The sequence below is a fragment of the Lissotriton helveticus genome, chromosome 7 (assembly GCF_964261635.1).
Source record: "Lissotriton helveticus chromosome 7, aLisHel1.1, whole genome shotgun sequence".
In the NCBI taxonomy this organism is placed as follows: domain Eukaryota; kingdom Metazoa; phylum Chordata; class Amphibia; order Caudata; family Salamandridae; genus Lissotriton; species Lissotriton helveticus.
Window position 1 is genome coordinate 1,451,136,316 of NC_136068.1, and position 27,026 is coordinate 1,451,163,341.

At 45.3% G+C, this 27,026-nt stretch overlaps 1 protein-coding gene across 2 annotated transcripts in view; it reads left to right on the top strand.

Annotated features, from left to right (window-relative positions):
• THAP7 (THAP domain containing 7) overlaps positions 1–27,026 on the top strand; it is a 146,873-nt gene that overhangs the window by 106,395 nt on the left and 13,452 nt on the right. For both annotated transcript variants that reach the window (XM_078654813.1, XM_078654814.1), the window contains exons 3-6: positions 73–280; positions 1,265–1,344; positions 2,875–3,030; positions 26,271–26,408. In XM_078654813.1, the coding sequence (XP_078510939.1) occupies positions 73–280; positions 1,265–1,344; positions 2,875–3,030; positions 26,271–26,408 (582 nt within the window). The remainder of the gene's footprint in view (positions 1–72; positions 281–1,264; positions 1,345–2,874; positions 3,031–26,270; positions 26,409–27,026) is intronic.

Genomic DNA, 27,026 nt, shown 5'->3' on the forward strand with positions numbered 1-27,026 from the left:
TCTATTCTTGCATCCCACTTTTCGGATGTTTTGTCACTAGTTTGTGTTTGTCTCTCATGTTTGTACCTTCAGGTTCCCAAAGGAAGAGGGTCGCCGAGAGCTGTGGGTAGCTGCTGTGGCCCTTTCCCATTCTAGTGCTGATAGCAATTGGACACCCTCTGTGCACAGCTCCCTCTGTTCGCAGCATTTCCAGGACAAAGACTTTGATCGAACTGGACAGACTGTGCGCCTAAGAGAAACTGCAGTGCCAACATTGTTCCCACGTGTAAAACCCTCAAAGGTAAAGTTCCCCATACTAACCATAAGAAAATACTTTTCAATTAAACCTGTTGGCTGGGCCTGCACTCTGTGTCTCAGATTTGCTTGATGTGATCAGCTTGTACTGTTTTACCTGTGGTGCCACATTTTAATGGGTGTTCTGTAATATTGAATACGTTACTGAGTGAAGGGTGCCCTGTAACCCGCAGTAGTATCCCTTTTGTTTTACGTTTACAGAATGATGGCGGAGCTATTTAAGGTCTGAATATTTAATGCATGTTCATCCTAAAAAATACTTCAGCTTTAGTTGCCAGTCTGGGATAGAAAAATATTCCGCCGGTGACCTGGTTGAATAGCTTAGCTGTTTATGCTATCACAGCAAGTCTTTTAGTGTATGCTTAGCTAAATTAACCTAAATTCACAATTATTTAATCAAGTCCTTAAGCGAAGCGCTAGATGGCCTCCAATCATTTTCACCATGGGCTGGAATGTAACATAAATTTGGTGTGTTGATATTCTTCCCATCCCACATAAACCTGTCATTTCCAGGTCAGTTGGCAGTTGCAACTTGAGGAAATTGTGTTAGCGATCTATTTGACAAAAGCTAACATTGTTGAAGGATTGATAATTATTATGAAATGTAAGTGGTGTGTGAATAACTGCACTAATGTTTGCATGAGCTGGGGTTATTTTTGCAGAGGAAAAAAATATTGCTATATAATGCATTAACTAGCTGAGAACTGATCTACTATGTTGTCAGGAGACTTGTGGGCAGAACTGTTGTATAGGTTGACTGTGATTAGTTTTTGCTGCACATTTTAATAGGTTTTAGATCTGTCTTATTTGTGGGGACTGTTATTTAGTTGTTCACAGTTTTGTGCTTATGTGCTAACTTGTCGATAATTTTGTTATTTTTCATTCCCATTGAAGCCTATTACCATTCGTATTTTTGTGCTTTCATATCTATTGATGTTTGTCTTTTCTTCCTGTGGGGTTCCATTTACAGATGCCACGGCATTGTTCAGCTGCTGGCTGCACCATGAGAGACACTAAGGAAACCAGAAACAAGGGTGTCTCCTTTCACAGGTCAGTGTGGATAGTATCTTCCTTCCATTTAGGAAACAGAAAATGAGGAACCGAAGACAGCAAAAGTTATTTCTCCATAAGTTCTTGGCTGTTTTCAGGCAGGCTAAAGTAAAAAAAAAAAAGTCTCGTTTGAAATGCAGGTATTAGACACAGGAATCAGTCAAGATTATAAGATAGCAGATACATGTTTTGACACAAAACACAATACTATAGTCTCATCGTGTAGCACAACATGCTCGATTGGAGTTTCATTTATTGGTAGTCCCCAAAGCCGTACAAGCAGCTGAGAAGGATGTCCTCCCCATCACTCCAGATATATCGTTATTTTTTTCCTGATGAACAGCTTACATTTCTTAGTGGGAATCATGAAGTCATGTTCATGGTAGGCATTCATCTCCAACAATCCATGTAGCCATACTCACTTCAATGGATAGTCATAGGCAACTCTGGGCAATCCTTAAGGATCTACACATATTTCGAATACTACTCAAGAGTTTTGCAGACTGTTTTGTCTTCAGAAGATCAAGTAGGCCTACATTTTTATGACGCCAGTGGAGGTGAGATCACACTCAACCATGATTAATGATCGGATTATATTTATTGACAAAACATCTGACATTTACTGTACTATAGACCGATCATAATCCCTATTGAAATCATGTTTCTTAATCCCCTATGCTCGAGGAAATGCCCATTGAGAGGTGTATTGTTTCTGTTTATTAACTTAATTCTCACCAATTGATTATTGCTCTCCCTATAAATGGATTTATCATCAAGCTTCTCCCTGGTTCTACACATCAACAGTTGGCTGCATATAGGACTTTGTCAACTATTAATGTGTCAGTGTCTCTAATATACTGAACTCTGTTGTGAAGAAGGCAAGATAGAATATTGATTCTCAGCCTGAAACATATGTGGTCCTCTTTATGAGCCGTTTCTGTTAGTTTTCTGATCCTCACTAATCTGCTTGAATAGTGCATTTAACACTACTGTCAATGGTTTCTAATGCACTATCCTTTGATTTCCTCACTAATCACAACATATCCAATACATTGCAGTACAAGCTCCTGTTCTCTGTGCAACTATAATTTCAAGAAATTTACAAAAATAGGTTTATTTTATCTGTTTGGGATTCAAATCAAACGTGAGGCACATATATCAGTCATTGATCCTTACTTCCTGGAATTGCAGAACTAATTTAGTATAGTTTATCATGAGTTGTAATTACATTTTGTAAGCTTTTTAGGGCATACTGCGTGTGAACAATATTAAAGAAGATGCTGTTTTTATATGGATTCATATTCTATTAATAATCTTAGTGGGCTAGAATTTTACTTCAATTGGCTCGCAATGTGTTATTACTGGTATTCTGATAATAAATTAGGAAACAGAATTCCATTTTAGTCATCATAATCTTTCAGCACCAGTAATGTGATTTATTTTTTTTAGAAAATTTTGATGTGTGCTTTCATAATGAAGTAGTCGATATACTTTTAATTATGGTTTTTTGAAAAACGCATTAATTGGCAGACTACCGAAAAAGGAGAACCCCCGCCGAATCCTCTGGTTGGCAAACTGCTGCCGCACAGATTCCAGTGGAACAGGTCTCTGGGATCCAACGTCAGAGTATATATATTTTTGCTCCAGACATTTTGAGAAGACCTGCTTTGAAGTGGTGGGGATGAGGTAGGTTTGCTTTGGATTGTCTTAATCACAGGCGTCACTGCCGTAAGCGATATGGGCCATGTATGTTTGACAATCTTTTCTGTCTTAAAAGGTTTAGCTGCTTTGAGTATTTACTGAGTTTGCCTTGGCCATTTTTTTGCAGTCCCTGCCTCTTTTGTATAATGGTAATGAGACGGTGGGCTGGGCATGGTCCCTGGTGTGCCACATTTTAGGGATTTACTCTGACTGTGTTCCCTAAAAAGAAGTATGGATTCAGCCACTTAGAATGAGCCGGCTATACAAACACACATGTTTATATAGCAGCAGAGTGCATAAATGTGCATTTAACACAAAAGAGTAAAACCTGTTTTGTGATCAAAACGGGTGCAGACTCCAGTAGCATAGCCCTTTACTACCAAACCTCAGTTTAATATATACAGTTCGAAAACTTAGTGTATGTTTGACTAATGTATGTCCAGCAGCACCTTTTCTCTATAGCCAGGAACATTAAAAAAATATCACTTCTGACCAAAGGCATGGATGACAGGCCCATTTGTTTATGTCGAATCCCTGAACAGATGGTTACTTAATCTTGCCATCTAAAGATAAGCAGGCTGGCTTCCTTATCATGCGCCCCTCACAATATTGTTGCTTTAACTTCTTTGCTTCACAACCAGCGACAATTGTGGTACCTTTCTCAAACCATCCCACTAGCCTCATGCTGTAGCTCTCTTTTTGTCCTTATGTCTCGTACATTTTATATTTTTGGACCATTTTTTCCCACCTCCAAATGTTTAGATGGAAAGTGGACTCTGGTCTCAGGATATTATCTCATACGATAACCCTCCAGGTTGAATGGTTAAGTTTCACTACTTAGGTTCCCTTATCCCAGGAAGAAGTCTTAAAATAGCACTTCTCCTTCCTAAACATTTGGCTGTGCTGCTCCAAGGACAAATGTGACTTCAGGATCATTTTGGTTCTTTCCCTGGAATTCTAACATAGTTGCAGGCGTGAAATTATTCTAAAACCAAAATGGTGTGAATAATTGAAGTGAATGTTTGTGCTAGCTTTCGTTCTTTTTACAGTGAAAAACCGTTACTGCTGTATAATGCATTGGTTACTGAGAACTAATTGCTATATTGCATGGGTTTGTGGGCTGAACTGGTTGATGGGTTTACAGTAATTTGGGTTTGCTAAACATTTTAATATGTTTTAGATCTGTCTTATTTGTGAAGATAGTTTTGAGATGGTTTATTCAGTTTCATACAGTTTTATACTTCTGTCTCTGGAATGCTGCTCACACTTTAGACTCCACTGCCTCACCAGCCTCCTCCATTAGATCTTAATATGGATTGGTTTCTCTCCTTCCGCATCCATATACTTTCCTCTCTGTATTCTTTTCTGCTACATCACTCATAGCGGTTGCCCTTTCTCTTCGACGTCCCCGCCCGCATCCCGTATATGAACTTGCTGGTACCAGTTCTCCACTCCACCATGGGATTCTCTCTAGTATTTATAAATCAATTAAGATCTCCTTGCTACCTGTGACAGGGCAACTATAATTTATAAGGAAGTAACTATTCCTCCATTTCAGTGCCTTCTCATTGGCCACCCAGTCGGTGCAATTTTAACTTTTTGCATTTTTTGGCAGATACTTTGCCACACCTAACCCTATTACCGAACTATCTTCCCTTTTCAAGTATTTACAACACCGGGAGATAGACCTCCCAACCATTATTTTAAGCCAAGTAATGTAATCGGCCCCTAGTTTGCATTTAGGTCAAACTCCTGTTTTACCTCCAAAATTAGCTCATGATGTGTGCAGATCAGCGTTTGCTTCCTTGATTTGCAGATAATCATTGGACAGCTTTTTGCATTGCGTACTGCAACATCTAAAAAGTTCCATTATTAAGCCAAGCTCTGCCCACCCCCAAAGGCTGGTTGTCCACAGCCCTGAGATTCCAAGAGCTACACCACAGAAAGGCACCACAGAGATTATAAACTGCAGTCAAGTTTATTCGCAAAAATACAGTACTCCATCTTTAGTCATTCATATTAACGTTACCTTGATTCCCTCGTTGGTCCATGAACATGCATTACCCTGTGAAATTTCAGCAGATTTGACCTAGCAAAATTGAATGAAGGTTGAGTTATTTAACGCATCTGATAGGTATTGGTTGATTTAAATACATTAAAACTCAAAATTCCGACCCATGCGTAAACAGGAGTTTGTGCATGGGGTGGAATAAATCGGCTCACTCGTAATCAGGCTCTTGGTATTTTGCAAAGTTTACACAGTTTGATTGGGCCTTATTTCTGCACTGAACTCAGGCCAATTAGTGTGTATGAAAATATTATGTTCAAGGCATATGAGCTGCAGATTAGACACTGTGCATAGATCGCCACCTAGTGTTGGGGCCGGATGTTTGCAGTTTGTTGTCCTGAAAAGTTCTTTGGAAGTCACGAGATAGGTGACTCCTCCTTTGGACCACATTGCGCATGGGTATCGGCTCCATCCTCAGATTGTTTTTTCCGCCATCGGGCTTGGATGTGTTTCCTGTGCTCTGGTTTGGAACCAAATTTCCTTCGGCGCGCAATCCTCACCCAGTTTGACGGTATTGTTTCGATCGCTCTCCCCATCCATGAGATTCTTCACCACCTCGAAGTCTTCGCTTCCGGTCGTTGACAAAGGCCTTCGGGCCTACCTAGGCCTTACTCTCTGGCTCATGGAAAGGACGCCATTCAAGTAGTGTCCTCGATGTGGGTTGAAGTTTCCCCACACAGATCTACATGAGGTGTGCAACCTTCGCCTCTCACCGGAGCACTAGGCCAAAGACTGTTCCACCTGTTCCTCTTTCCGCTCCAAAAAGACTATTCGGGACCGACTAGCTCGAAGAACAATGGCTCGCTCGTCAGCTTCGATCCCCGACGACATCTTTGCAGAGGGCGTCGACGTGCCAGAACACCTGCGGGCCGAAGAAAGTGCCAGCTCCTCTGATGCCGAAGACTCAGACGTCAAAGACATCACTCCAGCTCAACGGGTCTTAAGTAAAACCGTCGACCCCAACCCTTCCTCGACACCCTCAAAAAAGGCTTCGGTCAAACCCTCCCTTTCGGGCCCGGGTGCACACCGACAGACTGCTTCCCACGCCCTGCCTTCGGGCCCGACCAAGAAGCCTACTAAGCCTTTCGGCAGCTCGGGCTCGAGTCAGCCTATTCCCGGTGCAGATCCCATACCGACACCGAAGAAGAAGCCATCTTCCTCAACCACGCCGACCGCTCCTCCGACACCTAAGCACTCGACGCAGAAGACTGGCCCCGGCTCAACTATGCCGATACCGCACTCGGAGCTGAGTAAAAAAGCTCCTAAAGGTCCTGACTCACACGCTTCGGAGCCGAATAAACACCCGGAACCAAAAATACACGTTTCGGTAAAAGACATTTCAAAAAGTCAAACTTCTAAGCCAAAAGACCCTAGACCAGCTACTGAGTCGGTGCTGAAAAAACCTCCGGAACCGAAAACTTCGACGCCGAAGGATCTGCCCTACATAGAAGAACTTTTTACACCAGATCCTACACAAAAAACTCTTGTAAAGGATCTTAAGACTGGCCAACTAGCTTTTAGCTCCAAGAAGAGACCACTAGAGGCGCCTGCACCACCTCCTCCTCCAAAGAAGTGAGACATTGCAACCTCTCCATTAAGGGTCCCTTCTGCACCACCTCCCCATACTATTCCTCCTCCTACACCACATCATTCGCCTACACCATCCACTAATCTTGATGATGATGTAGATACAGACTCTGATGACACAGGTGGGGGTGCACATGACCCAGCAGGGACCAATAGTCCCCCTCAGTCACCTAACCCATGGGATTATTATAACACCCTGATGTGCCTTGCATCCCACAAGACGACGTATATCCTTCCAGGCCTTCCCCACCAGAGGACACTATAGGTTTTAACCTACTAGTCCAGAGAGCTGCCCAATACCATGGGGTTCACTTGCACACCAATACTGTGGAGGAAGATTTCCTATTGGACACATTTGCTAATACACATAGGTCTACTGCCATTTTGCCAGTGTTTAAAGGTGTCATCAAGTACGCAACAGAGCTATTTAAAGATCTGTCAGGGCTCGGGTCCTCAACCCTCGCATTGAGAAAAATTACAAAGCTGCCCCTACAGATTCAGTTTACGTTAGAGGTCCAGCACCACTAGATTCTCTAGTAGTATCTAATGCACGTAAACATGCTAATTCACAAACATCAGGTGAGGCCTCACCACCAGATTAGGAATCTAAGCTCTTGACGCCTCCGGTAAACGAACAGCGTCACTGGCAGCTAACATTTGGCGCATTGCCAATACCCAAGCGTTGTTGGCAAGATATGACAGGGCACATTATGATGAACTGGAGTCCATAATGCAGCATCTACCAGACAAGTATAAAAATAGGGCCAATGAACTCATACAAGAAGGTAAAAATATTACTAATACTTCCATTCATTGTGCCCTAGAAGCTGCAGATACTGCCTCAAGGGCAATCGATACCAGTACCCTTTTGCGTAGACATGCCTGGCTACGTATTTAAGGTTTTAAACCTGAGGTACAAAATTCCATCCTCAATGAGCCATTTGATGAGACACATTTATTTGGTCCTAATGTCGATGTGTCTTTAAAGAAAATGAAAAAAGACACCAACACAGCAAAATCCATGGGAGCCTTGCAGCAGCAGGCTCCCAGACGTTCTTTTCATCGCTCATCATATAGAGGCAACGCAAGAGGCTACTCCTCCGAAAGCCCCTCCACTTCATACAAGACCCCTAGCCAATCCACATTCACTAGGGTGTTACAGGGGTAACCACAACAAAGGCAGAGGCAAAACCAACAACTTACGCTCTGCCTCCACCCCTGCCCAATGACTTTCCTCCCCTTCCCCCCAACGTTCCACTCCTGTGGGGGGAAGACTGCAGCAATTCCTTCCTGCCTGGACCAACATCACATCAGACAGGTGGGTGCGACAAATTATTCAGTCAGGTTACTGTTTAGAACTAACATCTACCCCCCAAACATACCACCCAAACAGCGTCCAATGTCACAAGAACATCTATCACTGTTAAAGCAAGAAGTAATATCTTTGCTAGAAGAAAGTGCAATAGAACCAGTTCCTCTGCACCAACAAAACAAGGGGGTTTACTCCCTATACTTTCTTATCCCAAAAAGGCCTATTCTGGACCTCAGACTGTTGAACATATACATACAGTCAGACCATTTTCACATGGTCACACTCCAACAAGTCCTTCCTCTCCTGTTACAAAACGACTTCCTTGCTACTCTAGATCTCAAGGACGCATACTTCCACATTCCCATTCACAAAGCTCACAGGAAGTATCTCAGGTTTGTAATAGACGGGCAGCACTATCAATTCAAAGTACTCCCATTTGGAGTCACAACAGCCCCAAGAGTATTCACCAAGTGCCTAGCAGTAGTGGCAGCACATTTACAAAGACAGCACATCCACGTCTTCCCTTACCTCGATGACTGGCTCATAAAAGCCAGCTCATACAACCAGTGTGTGGAACACACTCATGCCACAATCCAACGGCTCCACAACTTGGGGTTCACAATAAACCACACCAAGTCTCATCTGCAACCATCCAAAGTACAACAGTACCTTGGTGCCACAATAAACACCTCAACAGCGCTAGCTTATCCCACTCCAGTAAGGATAGCCAGCATGCAAACTCTTCTCACAAAGTTTCAGCCACAACACTTCCAGCACAAGTGTTCATGCAGCTCATAGGGATGATGACATCTTGCATTTTCATAGTGCCCCATGCAAGACTTCAAATGCGTCCTCTACAAGAGTGCCTATCACGTCAATGGAACCAGGCTCAAGGTCAATTAACAGACCTAGTGTTGGTAGACAGTCGGACTCATCGCTCTCTGCAGTGGTGGAACACCAAAAACCTTTCCAAGGGACGACCGTTCCTAGAGCCAGTTCCTCAGATAATGTTGACAGCGGACGCATCTCTCTCCGTCTGGGGAGCCCACCTACTGCAACACACTATGCAAGGCAGGTGGACACCACAACAAAAGTTACTCCATATCAATCACCTGGAGTTACTAGCTATATTTCTAGCGCTGACAGCTTTCCAAAAGCAAGTATCAAACAAAGCTGTGTTAGTCCGCACGGACAACATGACAGCCATGTATTACAGAAACAGGGCGGAACACACTCCCTGCAATTTTCTCAACTAGCTCAAGACATATGGGGGTGGGCTATACCTCAAAACCTATTCCTTCTAGCCCAGCATGTCCCAGGAGTACAAAATACCATAGCAGATCTGTTAAGTCGTCAGACACAACAGACCCACGAGTGGGAACTTCATACGCAAGTTCTTAAACCATTCTTTCAACGCCAAATGCCCAAGCCTTGCCGCCAGATATCCACACCCACTGTCCAAAGACAATGCGATATGGATGAACTGGTCAAACAGATTTGCATACGCTTTTCCACCTCTACCACTCATGCCACTAGTAGTACGCAAACTACAGCAGCATTCTTTGACCCTCATCCTAGTTGCTCCAACGTGGGCCATACAGCCGTGGTACACCACACTGCTACAACTGTCTGTAGTACCACACCAAAAAGTATACCCGTCTCCATGGCTTTTAACACAGAACCATGGAGCGATCAGGCACCCGGACCCAGCTCAGCTCAACCTTGCGATCTGGCTCCTGAAATCCTAGAATTTGGATATCTTAACCTTCCTCCAAACTGCATGAATGTCATAAAAGAAGCTAGACGTCCAACTACTGGAGCATGTTACGCAGCTAAGTGGAAACACTTTGTGATATATTGTCACAACAACAACATTAATCCCCTAGACATGTCTATTCAACACATCATAGGATACTTACTGCACCTCCAAAGATGTAGCTTAGCCTATACGTCTATTAGACTGCATCTTGCTGCAATAGCAGCATATCTGCAAAACAGACAGCATCTATCTCTGTTCAGAGTGCCTGCTATTAAAGCCTTTATGGAAGGCCTTAAGAGACTAATTCCTCCCAGAGTACCACCTTCACATGTGTGGAATTTAAACATTGTTCTCACACGGCTAATGGGACCTCCCTTCGAACCCTTACATAAATGTGAACTACAATTTTTAACATGGAAGGTTGCGTTCCTAGTAGCTATTACTTCTCTGCGGAGAGTTAGTGAACTACAAGCATTAACCATTCAAGAACCCTTCTTGCAAACGCATAACAATAAGGTCGTTCTCCGTACTAATCCAAAATTCCTGCCCAAAGTCATTTCTCCCTTCCACATCAATCAATCTGTGGAACTGCCCGTTTTTTTCTCACAACCACAGACAGTAGCAGAAAGAGTTCTTCATACCCTAGATGTCAAAGAGCATTGTTATACTTCATCGAGAGAACACAACCCTTTCGTAAGACAATTTTTTGTGTCTTTCTCACCACCACATAAGGGTAATTCCATTTCAAAATCTGGGATAGCTAGATGGATTGTCAAATGCATACAGATTTGTTACCACAAAGCTAAACGTACGTTATCTGTTCCCCCCTAAAGCCCACTCTACAAGGAAAATAAGAGGCTTCAATGGCATTTTTAGGGAACGTTCCCCTAGATGACATCTGCAGAGCAGCTACATGGTCTACACCGCACACATTCACAAAACACTATTGTGTAGATGCGCAAACCAAACAACAAGCTAATGTGGGTCAGGCTGTTTTCAAAACATTATTTCAAACTACTGCAACAGATTGGGGTGGTCCCCGCTAAGAGTGGGTACTGCTATACAATCAATGCACAGTGTGTAATCTGCAGCTCATATGCCTCGAACGGAAAATGCTACTTACCAGTATGCATCTGTTCTTGGCATGTAGAGCTAAAGAGTTACATACGCCCACCCGCCTCCCCGGCTACCCTTGTCTGTTCCAGTATTATCTTAATTAGATACAGCTTACATGGACATCCTTCCTTTTCTTGCAAAGCTCCATCATATGCCTAATGGAGAAAAACAATCTGAGGATGGAGCCGATGCCCATGCGCAATGTGGTCCAAAGGAGGAGTCACCTATCTCGTGACTTCCAAAGAACTTTTCAGGACAACAACAAACTGCAAACATCCGGGCCCAACACTAGGTGGCGATCTGCACAGTGTGTAACTCTGCAGCTCTACATGTGAAGAACAGATGCATACTGGTAAGTAGCATTTCCCTTAGTTGTATGTTTATTTGTAGAATCAAACCAGGCCTGGTACAAGTAAGTGAATAATACTTTCCAAGAATAATGCAGTTGAATGCAGTTGAAATGCTGCAGAATACAATTGATTTGTTTACAGGCAAATCCACAGTCAAAATTGCTTTTCAGTTACTTTCCAGATTACTGTGTACATTACTTTTCAGATTACTTTTTAAGGTACTATTTCAACTCAGTGTGATATGCCTAGATATCACACTGGGACAGTTCCTAGAGAAAAGGTAAGTAAATAAGTCGATGTATTCCTAAGGAGAGAAATGAAGTTATCGGTTAACAGGTAAGGACTTTGGCATGAGAGTTGGTATTCTGGGGTTAGAACCAGTGTTCCCCCAGGGTCGAAAATGCACTCTTTCCACCCCCCCCACCCCCCCTCAGCCCTCCCACCGGAGTCGTCCCCATTGTAATCTAGGGTATTAGATGGGCATTTACCTGAGAAATCTATCTCCTTGATTTATAATAAATTAATACATAAAATCCGGCAGAAGTGGACGGCGGACGGTATTGAGCTAGACGATGAAGACTGGCATGTGGGAGTGTCCACCCCTAGAGTGGTGGGTATCCGCTAGACTGCGCCTGGTCCAACTTAAAATCCTGCACAGTATATTTATGACTGGACCTAGACTTGTGTTGATTGGCAGGGCACTCACGGGGGACTGTCGCAGGCGGTGTGGTCAGCTGGGTACATTCCTCCACATAATCTGGGAATGTTCAATGGTTCAGTCCAATTGGAGGGAGGTCCAGCGAGTGATGGGGACGGTCTTGGGAATCCTCATGCCCTTGGAGGCACGTAGGTGCTTGGTTAACGTGTGGGAGCCCACAGACTTGAACACACACCAAACACAATGGGCCACGCTTGGTTTTATGGTGGCTAAAAGGAACATAGCCCAAGCCTGGGGAGCAGTTGCCCCTCCATCGCTAAAAGACTGGAAGACTAATATGGATTGTTTATGTGGCCCGCGGATAATGTGGTCCTGGATATGGGGTTCATAGAATCATTAGAGAGGTGACATCTGTACCCCACCACTGCAACCAACCTTTGATGACATGAATTCTCCTTGATTTGTCTCACTGAATGTGATGTGTTATATTGTAACCAAAATTCCATGTGCCTGTTTGAACTGTCTGCATGAATATACTGTGCTTTATTTCCTGCTGGGAGTCGATGATTGTAAATAAAAAGAGTTTAAAAAAAAAAAAAGAGAATGCACTCTCAAAGCACCCTTAGCGGCACTAAAGCATCCGGGTGCAGAGTGCTGAGGCACAGTGTTCTCCAGTGGGGAATAGGGGGCCTCCAGTTGGTGGATGCTCACGAGCAGGCCTCAAGTTTGTGGGAGCAAAGCTCCTGGTGTTAGGCCCTGGCAAAGGGGGATCCGATTTAGCACACAAGGTGCACCCGCAGCGGCACAGGAGCGGCCGGGTGCAGGGTGCTGTTTTGGCGTCAGGTTGCCTGTTGGTTTCAATGTGGATTCTCCGTTTGCAGTAAACACTGCAGGATTGGGGACGAAGATCTTCTGGAGGAGACCACTGCCTGGAGAGGTAAGTTGCGATGCCTGGACACCATCGGTTGAGCCACCGAAGGGCATGGGACGTCTGGTGCATGGGTGTCTTTTGGCGTCTGGTTTCTTACCGGCTCCAGTCAGTGGGGGGGCGGGAGGGGGGGAGGAGGGATGCTCCAGAAAGGGGCTGCAGGTGATCCCTGACTTGAGGTCAGGGATCACCAGATCCCAGTTCAGGATCACTGGGGAGATATCCTCGTGGTGTTGGGCCACTCCAACTTGGACCGTGGGCGTCTGGTGCAGAGTGGTGCAGACTCGCTGATTTGGCCAGAGTCGGAGTCTGTGGGTGAGCAAATCCAGTGCTCACAGGAGACAATGTCTGGTTTGGGAAGGCAGAGCAGGTCCTCCGGGTTTTTGGGGGCTGCTGGCTGCAGTACACTCCGGGATTTTACTGTAGCTCGCTATTACAGGCCATTAGGGCTGGGGCCAAATCAGCTGGTGTCCTCCTTCTTTAGCACGGCTCTTCAGTCCTTCTTCTTGTTTGTTCTCGTCTGAGGAGGCAAGGTTCAGGGTTGCCCCTAAATACTAAGTTTAGGGGCATTCCAGGTAGGTACAGATCGGGACCAATGGGACCCCCTATTATGCCACCCTCCAGTGGGAGGGGGGGGGGCATAAGCCTCACTGGTTTGCTGGGTCCCCGGCGGGGACTGAGAGTTCTGCTTCAATCCCACCCTGGCATCAGTGTGGGTTTAATGTGCTGATTAATTTGATACACAACTTTCAAGTTTTCAGTAAAGCCATTCTGAAACTCCCAGACCATATACTGGACTTAGACACTGTAGTGGTACAGTATATATATATATATATATATATATATATATATATCACGCAAAAAGGGGCACTTTCCTACACAGACCCTGACACATTCTCACACTTCGATTTATTACTTTATTTTTGTGACGGACATCGACACAAGCAAAGCCTCACACCTGTTCTTAGAAGACCATAAAACTTGTACTTGAAATAAAATCGTCTTCTATATAACATGGATTTTATAAGAGTATTTTAATTGTAGAGCCTCTAAAAACTGAGGACCCTGTCTTTAGCCTTGACTAACTCCACCAACTTCTGTAACTCAATATTAATTAGCAGCCATTGGCTTAGTCCACCATTCTACTTCTGCCCCCAGTGGCTAATTACTTACCACGTGCTGGTGAATGTTGAATCTGATGCATTATAACTCAGCGCCATGCATATTGTACCAATCTATCTCTCCATTTCTTGCCAATCATCCAGCATTGATTTGGATTCCCTGAAAACAGAAATAGAACAGAAGCACCTAAAGTTTAGTTGAAGATCAGAGACCTGGTACACCGCTTTCCTAGCCTTATAAGCAGTGGGTATTTATAACGCTATCTCACCAGTCTGTCACCGCCTCTTCCTCTAACACTTATGGATGCCATCCCTCTTCCACCTATGAGCTGCAAATAGAGGTTAGGCTTGTCGTTATTCAAACTCCTCTATGGTAGCATGACTTATGCAAAGAAAGCTAGAAAACTGCGAGTGAACAATCAACCACACAACATCAGAAACCCTTAGAGTACCAATATTGCGCTCCAAATGCCAGTTTCAACACCAACTATGTGTTTTACACCAGGGCCACTGGAATTATGTGGCATTTATGTGGCAGGAGAGGCCAAATTATGTGGCAAGGTTGAGTAAAGTATGTGGCTAGAAAAGGCAATTTATGCAGTGTAATGTGGCACATTTTGTAATTGTACTACTTTATTATTACAGAGTCTGGGCATTGTCTACTTCTCATTAGTACCAGTTTAACACCCAAATATAGCAATAAGCAACAGAAAGCAGTCCAGTTTTGCATAGGGCCTTCCGCTGCCCTGCAACACGTATCGCTGCATTTTTGAAACCTTTGAACTGTTTGAGGTTGAAACTATTTTTGGGGTTAAATTCTGCAGATTATGCAGCAGATGGTGGATTATGTGGCGGATTTGACAAATCTATAACTATGCCAAAACCACCGCAGCCACACAATCTCATGAATCCCATAGTTTCTGTTAATGGATGAGCTAGTTCACAATGAATTCCTTGTCCCTATTCTGAATGTTTCCATGGTTTATACTTGCTTACTGGTTTTGCCATAATGAATGCAGACTGTAGTGATTTAAGAAAGTAAAGGGTTCCTAAGGGTGCAAAGAATGTAAGGGTTCCTTGCTGTAATTTTTTAAGTAGTCCTGAGCCAGCGCACATGTGCTGCTCTGCGAGGCTTCTTGTGTTTACTCTGTGTGGGTCCGACTCCCCCACACATAGGATTGGCTTTTGCGTGTGTCTTTCAATAATGAAAGCACACAAATAGCTAAAGGCAGGTTGCATGTCCCACCTATTTTTTAATGTTCACTCCCACAGCGTTTTGCTCTCGGGAGCGAGCGGCGGAGCGCAGGGTGGCAGCTGCATTCCTCGTGGGTCAGGTTACTTTTTCCACACAACACACCGTGCTTTTGCTTTCGCTTGTTTCATCCTTTTAAAGCCCTGTCTACAGCGGAGCATCTCGCACACCCTCTGCAGACTTGTGCCAGTGTTGGGTGATTTGTGGTATCTGACTTGGGACATCAGTGAATTGGTAGAACACCAGTGGTATTTTAATCTGCTATACGTGACAATGCTCATTATGGGGCGGTTTGCGTAAAATTAAAAGTTTTATAAACACTTCAGGAAAAGTAAGGAGTGCTGATTAGAGAAGGGACCTGCACTTGCACAGACAGGTACAGGGGGTCTCTGGTGGAAACTAATAGGCGACGGCTTGTACATACTCTAACCTCAAAGTGTAAAACACCATTATTAAAGCGAACAAGAGGGGGTATACTGATTGAGTTTAAATGGCGTAGAGAAAGTGAATGTCGATGCAGCTCCGTTCAGAGGGTACAACAAGTCCCATTCTTAACTACTAACCTGCTGCTATGACCCTGCTGCACAACCGGACCCCCTGCGGACGTTGCCCTCCTGACCAAGGTACAGAAGTACGAATAACACACCAACTCCACCACAGACCTAACAAGGTAATCTCCCCACCCCCTACCTCTCTTGCAGTAGTGAAACCAACGGGGCACATTAGTGATGACGTCTGAGAACCGGAAAAGGGACTAACTAAGAACAAAATTGGTGGAGCTTCGTTGCTACTCTTGTACATGCTCATCTGGGCACGGTGCATTCATGTTGGGGTCAGGCTATCTGTCACAGGTAAAAATGAATTTGGTGCGCTCCGCTTTTATCTCACTACGAGGAGGCTGCGCGGTTGGCTTTGAGTTAGCGCAACAAATTGTGCAGTCTCTGACAAAAAGTTGGCTGCATATATGTGCCTTGGTCTTTATTCAGTTGTCAAAAACTAAATTTGATTTTAGACCACAGCACCTTTCGTTCTGATCCGTGTTGTTTTTAGAGCGCCCAATTTTCCCAGTTTCATCTTTGAATAATTCCCCTAGACCAGGTGTTTAGATTTGGCTTGATAGCACTTATGTCACCACAGTAAGTGTTCCTTTGTGATTCTAGCAAGCCACAATAAGTCAGCGGCTCATTGTATATTGTGGATTTAGAACAATGAAGATTACCGACAAGACACAAGTCCTAACAAGCATTTGAAATTCAATAGGTCTCACATCTGCAAGAGTTTAAGCTATTAGCATGACAATGCCTTTTATTTATGTTTTAAAAACCAACACTTAAATAAAAGGCATTGTCATTTACAATGCCAAAAGCTCAAACTCACCAAAATGAGAGACCTATTGCATTGCAAATGCTTGTCTTAAAGCAAGTATTTGTGGACCACCTGGACTCAACCCTAAGTTCTATGTGATGTACCCCTATTTCTCAGTCCAGAAATTCAATATCGCAACTCCCATCGCTTTCACCTACGCTTGATTGCATTTTCTGATCGTCCTTATGGTTTCTCTTTCATTTATTTGCGTAGCTCCTCATGGGTCACCTACACCTCTTTAGAAATCACCGCCTTTAGTACTGTGTTACTCATTGCCTTTCAGGTATGTCTCCAATATCTGCAGCACCAAAAAGGGCTTGGCCCCTCACTTCTTGGCTAACCGAGAAACCAGGGTTGTGAACTGTGCATCTGAACACAGTGGTACTCTAACATTACAACATACTCCCCAAATACAAAAAGAAAATGTATTTCTCCTAAGCAACTAGGCCAAGCTTCACTACTCCTGTGCTATAATCTGCAAGCCTACAAAGAAAGGGTTATCCCCTTTCTCACTGACATCCTAGATCTAGTCTAAGATGTGTTGGGCCATCTTAGACCATCCTAAGTTATTCAGGCCACATCACTCTATCAAAAATATATACAGTCTGTTTTTCACTGGTCAAACAGTGGCTTGTTTTTCACTGGTCATTGGCCAATCAGTGGCACACAAAAATTCACGATTCTTCCATCTGTTCATGGTACATTCTATGCTGGTACTGTTTTGACAGCTGCAAAGGATCCGCTTTGTTTTATGGTGGTTGGGACTTTTGCACAGGATTATAGTGGATTTTCTCAGACAAGACCCTTAGAATCGCATTGCTCCCATTGTTGTCTTTTGATTTGCGTGGCCTATGTCTCAGATGTAGAATACATTTTTTTAAACACAATTTTATTGAGATTTTCATAAAAGGTTGAATATATAATATTCACATTTGCATAAGAACATAAAATTATGTGTAGAGATGCATGTGACATAATATGATAACCAAATCGAAAATGTACATATATGCAATCATGTACAATGGTATCTTGCAGTACAGCAGTACATCTGACACAGGGAATAAAAGTTATTGCCGTAACTAAGCAGCTATCCTGTACAGTTCTAATATCTACTCAATACAATATAACCTACTACTCTCTCTTTAATCTTGTAATACCCCCATCCCCCACTTCTTTGTAGCTTCCTCACAACCTCTCAAAGGTCAGCCAATTTCCAAGGCAAGCATAGCCAGGTTGTGAGAAAGTGGCTCTATATGTACTGGACCAAAGTAAGGTACAGGGTGTATAGAGGCCACCAACCCCAGAGGTATAACAGAGGTCAAAGTCAGGGCTGAGGGGCTGACCTCACTCTCAAAAGTGGTAGCTTGGTCGAGCAGTAAGGCAGTACCAGAGGACAGTGTGAAGCATCTGTTGTACACACTCAGTCAGCAAAAGGTTTCACACACTCAAAGACTGAACTCCAGGCCAATGGCGTTTATATCAAAATATATAGTTGTTTTATTTTAAGAACCAACAGGTATCAAAATATACTTTTCTCAATTCTGAGTGATCTCAGGTGAGTACTTTGCAGAATGGTAATAACTTTGTAAACACAATAGGTACAGGGATTGCAGTAGGCAACACAATTCTAAACACAATCTAACATTGAGCTCAATGGGGTTTTTCTACATTGCAGCTGATTACTTTATAGATTACTATTGTAATTCCAGGACTGGATCCTAGATTCAGTCCTGGGGTCTAAGCTGAAAACAGTTTACTAAAAACGCTTTAGTTATTGCAATGATTTTTAAAGAATATAAAGGTATTTCAAAAGTTCACACTTTGAAACTTTTCTGTGAAAATCTAGCAATGTTATCCAATGGGAGAAAATTCAGGTTATAGGTAAAGTACGTTCTCGTTACTTTGTAATCCAGTACTGGGCCCTAGGTCCAGCACTGGCATCTCTACCTAAAACAGGTAAGTATTACGTTTTAGTAGTAGGTACGATTTTTAAGGAATATTCCAAGTTTTCAAAATTAGACACTTAAAAGAAATTTCATAGAAAAGCAGTCAATGGATTCCTATAGAGAAATTTCAGGTTACTTGTTTAAACAAGGTTAGGATTACTTCTGCGGTTCAGTACTGGGCTACAAGGTACAGTACAGGCTTCTCTTCTGATCACAGGTGAGTACTTCGGAATTCGGTATTTGGCTGATTTTATAGGAATATTTTAGAGTTTCAAAACTTCACACTGAATGTTTTTCGAGTCAAACCAGTCAATGTTATCCTATGGCAGGTAAGTGAGTTATCGGTTTCCCAGGTGAGTACTCGACCAGTGAAGTTAAGGTTCTGGGCATAGACTCAGGGGTCCTCCAGGGTCAGGTAGGTACAGTGGGTACACCCCCAGCGGCACAGGGGCAGCCGGGTGCAGAGGTAGTTAGGCCCAATGTTATCCAATGAGAGGCAGGGGGCCTTCGGTTGATGGCTGCTGGCTAGCAGGCCACGCAGCTGTGGGAGCTGGGCTCCTGGTCACTTGCTCAGGGCAAATGGGAAAGTAAGGTAAAAAGGGAACAAAGGCTGCAGACTCTGGGACGGTGATTCTTCAGGTGCGACCACCACTTCGAGAGGTAAGTTGGGATTTTGAAGAAGAGTAAGGTACCCCAAAGGAAGGCAGAGGGGGCTGCAGGGCGCCTGGTGCAGGGGTGTCTTTGGCCAACGGGAAATCTTACCCTCGGCTGGTCGCGGTTGGAGGGGTCCCTGGTTCTGAGGCTCCAGGCATCGTCTGGTTCATCGAGGAGGGTCTTTGGGCACTGGACCTCGGGTCCCAGTTGCCAGGGGCAAGTCCTTGTGGTCTTGGACCACTCGGGCACAGGCCGGGCTCGGCGGGTGCAGAGTGGGTTGGTCTGGTGCTTCTTGGCTGGCACCAGGGGTATGGTTGTTAAAGCAGGGCCTCTGCTTATGGAAGTCCCAGTCTTCAAGAGGGTCAAGGCAGGCAGGTCCTCCGGGGGTCCCAAGGTTGCTGTCTTCAGGAGTCGCCGTGATTAAGCAGGAGCAGGTTCCAGGATCGACAGGCCGGTAGAGCTGGGGCCAAGTCGGTGGGTGTTGTCCTGTTAGCTGCTGCACAGCGGGACTTCTTCTGCTTGATCTTCTTTCTTCTTTTCTTATCGGGATCTGAGGAAGGAAGGTTCAGGGAGCTCCTAAATACTGAATTTAGCGGTGTTACAGGTAGGGCAAGGGCAGGGACAAATAGGTCCCTGTCCTGGGGTGGGTACACCCCCTTGTCTGCTCCTCTCCTGTGGGAGGGGGCAGAAGCCTAGCTGTGATTGGGCAGGACTCTCCATCTTCAAGATGGCTGTAGCCCGGGGTCGTGCTTCACCTCGCCTATCCCACCTGAGGGGTGGGGTTGGCACAGGCTGGCACACCCCCCTTCCTGACGTAGGGTTTCCTGCCAGTCTTCCCGCCAGAGTGGGGGTCAGAACCGGTAGGGGCCAGTTGCTGGGTACAGCAATGGTCTGGAGAAGCTCACAGAGGCGGCAGGCCTTTGAAGCTTCCCCCTTCCCATCCTGGGGGAGGAGACCTAGCACCTCGCCCAGGATGTGCATTGTTGCAGGCCCCGGAGAGCAGGGGCTCTCCACCCAGGGGTCCAGCAACATGTCTGCTGTGGGGCTGCCTAGGCAGCCTCTCAGTCCAGACGTGAATTGTAGGTTACGTTTCAGGGGGCATCTAAGATGCCCTCTGGAAATTTTACATTAAATCTCACACTGGTATCAGTGAGGGTTTAATGTGCTGAGAAGTTTGATACCAAACTTCTCAGTCTGTAGTGGGGCCATCATGGTGCTGTGGAGTTCGTAATGTCGACCTCCCAGCACCATATACTATTAATGGCAGCATGGCACTTACAGTGCCCAGGAATGGCCCTTGGTACTGTAGTGGCACAGGGCTCATGCACCTGTGCCCACACCACTGGCTTAGGGCACCCAGCTAGAGGGGTGACTGAGGTATGCCAGGGCAGTGGGTCTTGTGGGCATGGCACACAGGGATGTGTGCCATGTCGACTCTTTGTTTAGTTTTGTACTGAGACACTCAGCCTGCAAAGGCAGGGTGTGGGTGTCAGGGTGCAGGGCCCCTAGGGTGGCACAATAAGTGCTTCAGTCCTTTTGGGTCTTCTCTGGTCACCATGCCCTGGGTACCTAGGGTACCATTTACTAGGGACTAACAGGTGGCCAGAGATGCCAATTGGGTTTTAGGTTCAACACAGTTTTAGGGAAGTGACACAGGCCAAGGATACCTGGTTGGCAGGAGCCCAGGGCACACTCAGTCAAAGCACATCAGCAGTTCAGCAAAAAGTGGGGGCATACCAATGCAAGAAAGATGGCACTTTCTCATACAGGTGGATTGTTAACTGTATCCAAACCTGTTATGCTAAAGCTAAATATAAAACCTTACTTTCTTTCCCTAGACCTCACTCCACCTTTAAAAACAGCGCCACTGTGACATTTTTGGGGGATATACCCATTGAGAACATTTGTAAATCTGCTACGTGAGCCAGTCCACACACATTCACAATGCATTATTCTGTGGACATTCTTACAAAGCAGCAAGCTGGATTTGGTAAAACTCTTCTTGGGACTCTTTTTCAGACCTCTGCCCCAAGCACTGGCTAGCCACTGCTTAGGGGAGTACTGCTTTGCAGTCGATGTAGAGCATGTGTATCAACAGCAACCCATGTTGCGAACAGATTCTTACCTACCCTGTAAGCATTTGTTTGTTGCATATGTTGCTGTAGATTTACATGCGCCCATCCTCTTCCCAGGAAGCCAGTGATTGCTACAGATATCTTTGACCTTTTCCATATTCCTCTCTTTTTTCACGCATGGTTACTATCTATCCTACAAACTACTCAATACCTAATCTCACTGCTGGGTGAAAATCAATGCAGTCGGTGACCATGCACATTCATGACCAAGAAAGAATCAGTTGAGACCTTGTGACTTGAAAGATTTCGTTCAAGAAAAACAAGTTGGCGAGTGCCTGAGCCCAACACTAGATGGCATTATTTACAACAAGGGGTGGTGATGGACAGAGTCTCTGAATTAAGCAGAGTACTCTCACCCAGTCAAGAGATCAGGGCTAGATCCAACACCGTTTTTTAGCTCATTGCACCATCCCAGTTTCAGAACCTGGCTGTATGCAAATTAGTCTGTCCCTGGCCCAGTGCATCATGGGAACAGGGCAGACCAGACTACAAAAGCCAATTCTTACACTGGGAAGGAAACAAGCTTCCGGGGACCGGTTTCTGCCATTTCAGGCGTCTTCGGCCCGGCTTGCTTGAATCCTGATGGTGCAATGAGCAAGGGACTCACATCTGAGTATACCCTTCCACGCTTAGGGTGGACAAAATTATTTACAACATTGGGCTTGGTAGTTTGGTCTGCCCTGTTCCCATGATGCACTGGGCCAGGGACAGACTAATTTGCATATAGCCAGGTTCTGAGCTGGGATGGGGCAGTGAGATAAATAACGGTGATGGATCAAGCCCTGATCTTTGGACTGGGTAAGAGTGGTCTGCTTAATTCAGACACTCTGTTCATCACCACCCCCTTTTCTGTATCGTTTTTGGCCACTATAGGTGTGGCAGGGTATACTCAGACATGAGTCCCTTTCTCACTGCTCCATCAGGATTCAAGCAAGCCGGGCCGAAGAGGCTGAAATGCCAGAAACCGGTCCCCGGTAGCTTGTCTCCTTTCTGGTGAAGAATTGGCTTGGTAGTTTGGTCTGCCCTGTTCCCATGATGCACTGGGCCAGGGACAGACTAATTTGCATATAGCCAGGTTCTGAGCTGGGATGGGGCAGTGAGATAAATAACGGTGATGGATCAAGCCCTGATCTTTGGACTGGGTAAGAGTGGTCTGCTTAATTCAGACACTCTGTTCATCACCACCCCCTTTTCTGTATCGTTTTTGGCCACTATAGGTGTGGCAGGGTATACTCAGACATGAGTCCCTTTCTCACTGCTCCATCAGGATTCAAGCAAGCCGGGCCGAAGAGGCTGAAATGCCAGAAACCGGTCCCCGGTAGCTTGTCTCCTTTCTGGTGAAGAATTGGCTTGGTAGTTTGGTCTGCCCTGTTCCCATGATGCACTGGGCCAGGGACAGACTAATTTGCATATAGCCAGGTTCTGAGCTGGGATGGGGCAGTGAGATAAATAACGGTGATGGATCAAGCCCTGATCTTTGGACTGGGTAAGAGTGGTCTGCTTAATTCAGACACTCTGTTCATCACCACCCCCTTTTCTGTATCGTTTTTGGCCACTATAGGTGTGGCAGGGTATACTCAGACATGAGTCCCTTTCTCACTGCTCCATCAGGATTCAAGCAAGCCGGGCCGAAGAGGCTGAAATGCCAGAAACCGGTCCCCGGTAGCTTGTCTCCTTTCTGGTGAAGAATTGGCTTGGTAGTTTGGTCTGCCCTGTTCCCATGATGCACTGGGCCAGGGACAGACTAATTTGCATATAGCCAGGTTCTGAGCTGGGATGGGGCAGTGAGATAAATAACGGTGATGGATCAAGCCCTGATCTTTGGACTGGGTAAGAGTGGTCTGCTTAATTCAGACACTCTGTTCATCACCACCCCCTTTTCTGTATCGTTTTTGGCCACTATAGGTGTGGCAGGGTATACTCAGACATGAGTCCCTTTCTCACTGCTCCATCAGGATTCAAGCAAGCCGGGCCGAAGAGGCTGAAATGCCAGAAACCGGTCCCCGGTAGCTTGTCTCCTTTCTGGTGAAGAATTGGCTTGGTAGTTTGGTCTGCCCTGTTCCCATGATGCACTGGGCCAGGGACAGACTAATTTGCATATAGCCAGGTTCTGAGCTGGGATGGGGCAGTGAGATAAATAACGGTGATGGATCAAGCCCTGATCTTTGGACTGGGTAAGAGTGGTCTGCTTAATTCAGACACTCTGTTCATCACCACCCCCTTTTCTGTATCGTTTTTGGCCACTATAGGTGTGGCAGGGTATACTCAGACATGAGTCCCTTTCTCACTGCTCCATCAGGATTCAAGCAAGCCGGGCCGAAGAGGCTGAAATGCCAGAAACCGGTCCCCGGTAGCTTGTCTCCTTTCTGGTGAAGAATTGGCTTGGTAGTTTGGTCTGCCCTGTTCCCATGATGCACTGGGCCAGGGACAGACTAATTTGCATATAGCCAGGTTCTGAGCTGGGATGGGGCAGTGAGATAAATAACGGTGATGGATCAAGCCCTGATCTTTGGACTGGGTAAGAGTGGTCTGCTTAATTCAGACACTCTGTTCATCACCACCCCCTTTTCTGTATCGTTTTTGGCCACTATAGGTGTGGCAGGGTATACTCAGACATGAGTCCCTTTCTCACTGCTCCATCAGGATTCAAGCAAGCCGGGCCGAAGAGGCTGAAATGCCAGAAACCGGTCCCCGGTAGCTTGTCTCCTTTCTGGTGAAGAATTGGCTTGGTAGTTTGGTCTGCCCTGTTCCCATGATGCACTGGGCCAGGGACAGACTAATTTGCATATAGCCAGGTTCTGAGCTGGGATGGGGCAGTGAGATAAATAACGGTGATGGATCAAGCCCTGATCTTTGGACTGGGTAAGAGTGGTCTGCTTAATTCAGACACTCTGTTCATCACCACCCCCTTTTCTGTATCGTTTTTGGCCACTATAGGTGTGGCAGGGTATACTCAGACATGAGTCCCTTTCTCACTGCTCCATCAGGATTCAAGCAAGCCGGGCCGAAGAGGCTGAAATGCCAGAAACCGGTCCCCGGTAGCTTGTCTCCTTTCTGGTGAAGAATTGGCTTGGTAGTTTGGTCTGCCCTGTTCCCATGATGCACTGGGCCAGGGACAGACTAATTTGCATATAGCCAGGTTCTGAGCTGGGATGGGGCAGTGAGATAAATAACGGTGATGGATCAAGCCCTGATCTTTGGACTGGGTAAGAGTGGTCTGCTTAATTCAGACACTCTGTTCATCACCACCCCCTTTTCTGTATCGTTTTTGGCCACTATAGGTGTGGCAGGGTATACTCAGACATGAGTCCCTTTCTCACTGCTCCATCAGGATTCAAGCAAGCCGGGCCGAAGAGGCTGAAATGCCAGAAACCGGTCCCCGGTAGCTTGTCTCCTTTCTGGTGAAGAATTGGCTTGGTAGTTTGGTCTGCCCTGTTCCCATGATGCACTGGGCCAGGGACAGACTAATTTGCATATAGCCAGGTTCTGAGCTGGGATGGGGCAGTGAGATAAATAACGGTGATGGATCAAGCCCTGATCTTTGGACTGGGTAAGAGTGGTCTGCTTAATTCAGACACTCTGTTCATCACCACCCCCTTTTCTGTATCGTTTTTGGCCACTATAGGTGTGGCAGGGTATACTCAGACATGAGTCCCTTTCTCACTGCTCCATCAGGATTCAAGCAAGCCGGGCCGAAGAGGCTGAAATGCCAGAAACCGGTCCCCGGTAGCTTGTCTCCTTTCTGGTGAAGAATTGGCTTGGTAGTTTGGTCTGCCCTGTTCCCATGATGCACTGGGCCAGGGACAGACTAATTTGCATATAGCCAGGTTCTGAGCTGGGATGGGGCAGTGAGATAAATAACGGTGATGGATCAAGCCCTGATCTTTGGACTGGGTAAGAGTGGTCTGCTTAATTCAGACACTCTGTTCATCACCACCCCCTTTTCTGTATCGTTTTTGGCCACTATAGGTGTGGCAGGGTATACTCAGACATGAGTCCCTTTCTCACTGCTCCATCAGGATTCAAGCAAGCCGGGCCGAAGAGGCTGAAATGCCAGAAACCGGTCCCCGGTAGCTTGTCTCCTTTCTGGTGAAGAATTGGCTTGGTAGTTTGGTCTGCCCTGTTCCCATGATGCACTGGGCCAGGGACAGACTAATTTGCATATAGCCAGGTTCTGAGCTGGGATGGGGCAGTGAGATAAATAACGGTGATGGATCAAGCCCTGATCTTTGGACTGGGTAAGAGTGGTCTGCTTAATTCAGACACTCTGTTCATCACCACCCCCTTTTCTGTATCGTTTTTGGCCACTATAGGTGTGGCAGGGTATACTCAGACATGAGTCCCTTTCTCACTGCTCCATCAGGATTCAAGCAAGCCGGGCCGAAGAGGCTGAAATGCCAGAAACCGGTCCCCGGTAGCTTGTCTCCTTTCTGGTGAAGAATTGGCTTGGTAGTTTGGTCTGCCCTGTTCCCATGATGCACTGGGCCAGGGACAGACTAATTTGCATATAGCCAGGTTCTGAGCTGGGATGGGGCAGTGAGATAAATAACGGTGATGGATCAAGCCCTGATCTTTGGACTGGGTAAGAGTGGTCTGCTTAATTCAGACACTCTGTTCATCACCACCCCCTTTTCTGTATCAACACTAGATGGCAGCAGTATGCAGAACTTGTGAATCTACATCACTCTATGCAACAAATAGATGGTTGCAGGTAAAGTAACATAATCCATATTTTGCACAAATGTCCTCAAAGCAGGTTTATAATTTACATGAAACAATCTGTTCTTAAAGAATGCCCATTGAGTTTGCTTCTAAATATTAGAATATACAGATATGAGAATGATGGTGCTGACTAAAATTTCATCTTTTTGAGACGAAGTTGCAGTGGTTTCTCCCTTCATATTGAACATTGTTAATAATAAAAGTAATGGCTTGACAAGTTTCCCACAATCATTGCTGTATGTGTTTTCACAGTGGATATCATAGATTGAAAGAAGATGCTGTGCCTACCATGTTTGATGCTCTTCCTAGGCCACTTAGAAGGAAGAATAAACTTCAGGGAAAGAAGACCAATGGATTAGCAAATGCCAGACCCAAAAGGTGGAATAAACAGTAAGTCTAAGTTGTCAATAACTCCATGAATCCCATTCTGTTGTAAGCAATTCTACAAGCACAAAATCTACCTGCCTTTGAGCAAACATTGATTGGTGTAGGAAATCAAATTGTTTAACTGCTCCAGGACCATGGCTTGTCACTAGGTGAAAAACAAATTAGATGGCTGTGTGCCATTTACGAGATTGAGAGCATTTAGATAATGTATGTTGGTCCACTGCATACATTTACTTGCTTCTTAGGATACCCACCCAGGGAATCACTTTAATTAGGATGTGCTCCTGTAATGTGCTAAACATCTCTGTAGCTGAACTTCAAATACTGGCGAGACTGATTCGATCATGCATTCAGCAGCATTGACCTAGCTTGATTACTGGGCTAAAAGGGTTTCCAGTTTCTTTTATCCTGCCAACAAAGTCTTTAAAATATACTTTTTGTGATGTAAATGTGGTTCTATAAGCTAGAATAGCCTTCCAGATGCTATGAATGTAAGTTTGTCTACAAAAAGAATATACTGTCATCCAAACTTAGCAAGAGCACACTTCTTCCTTGTAAATTTTCTATATAGGAGCCACCTTTTTCTGGAATTGCCTTGTTGCTTCGACACGGTTACCATCA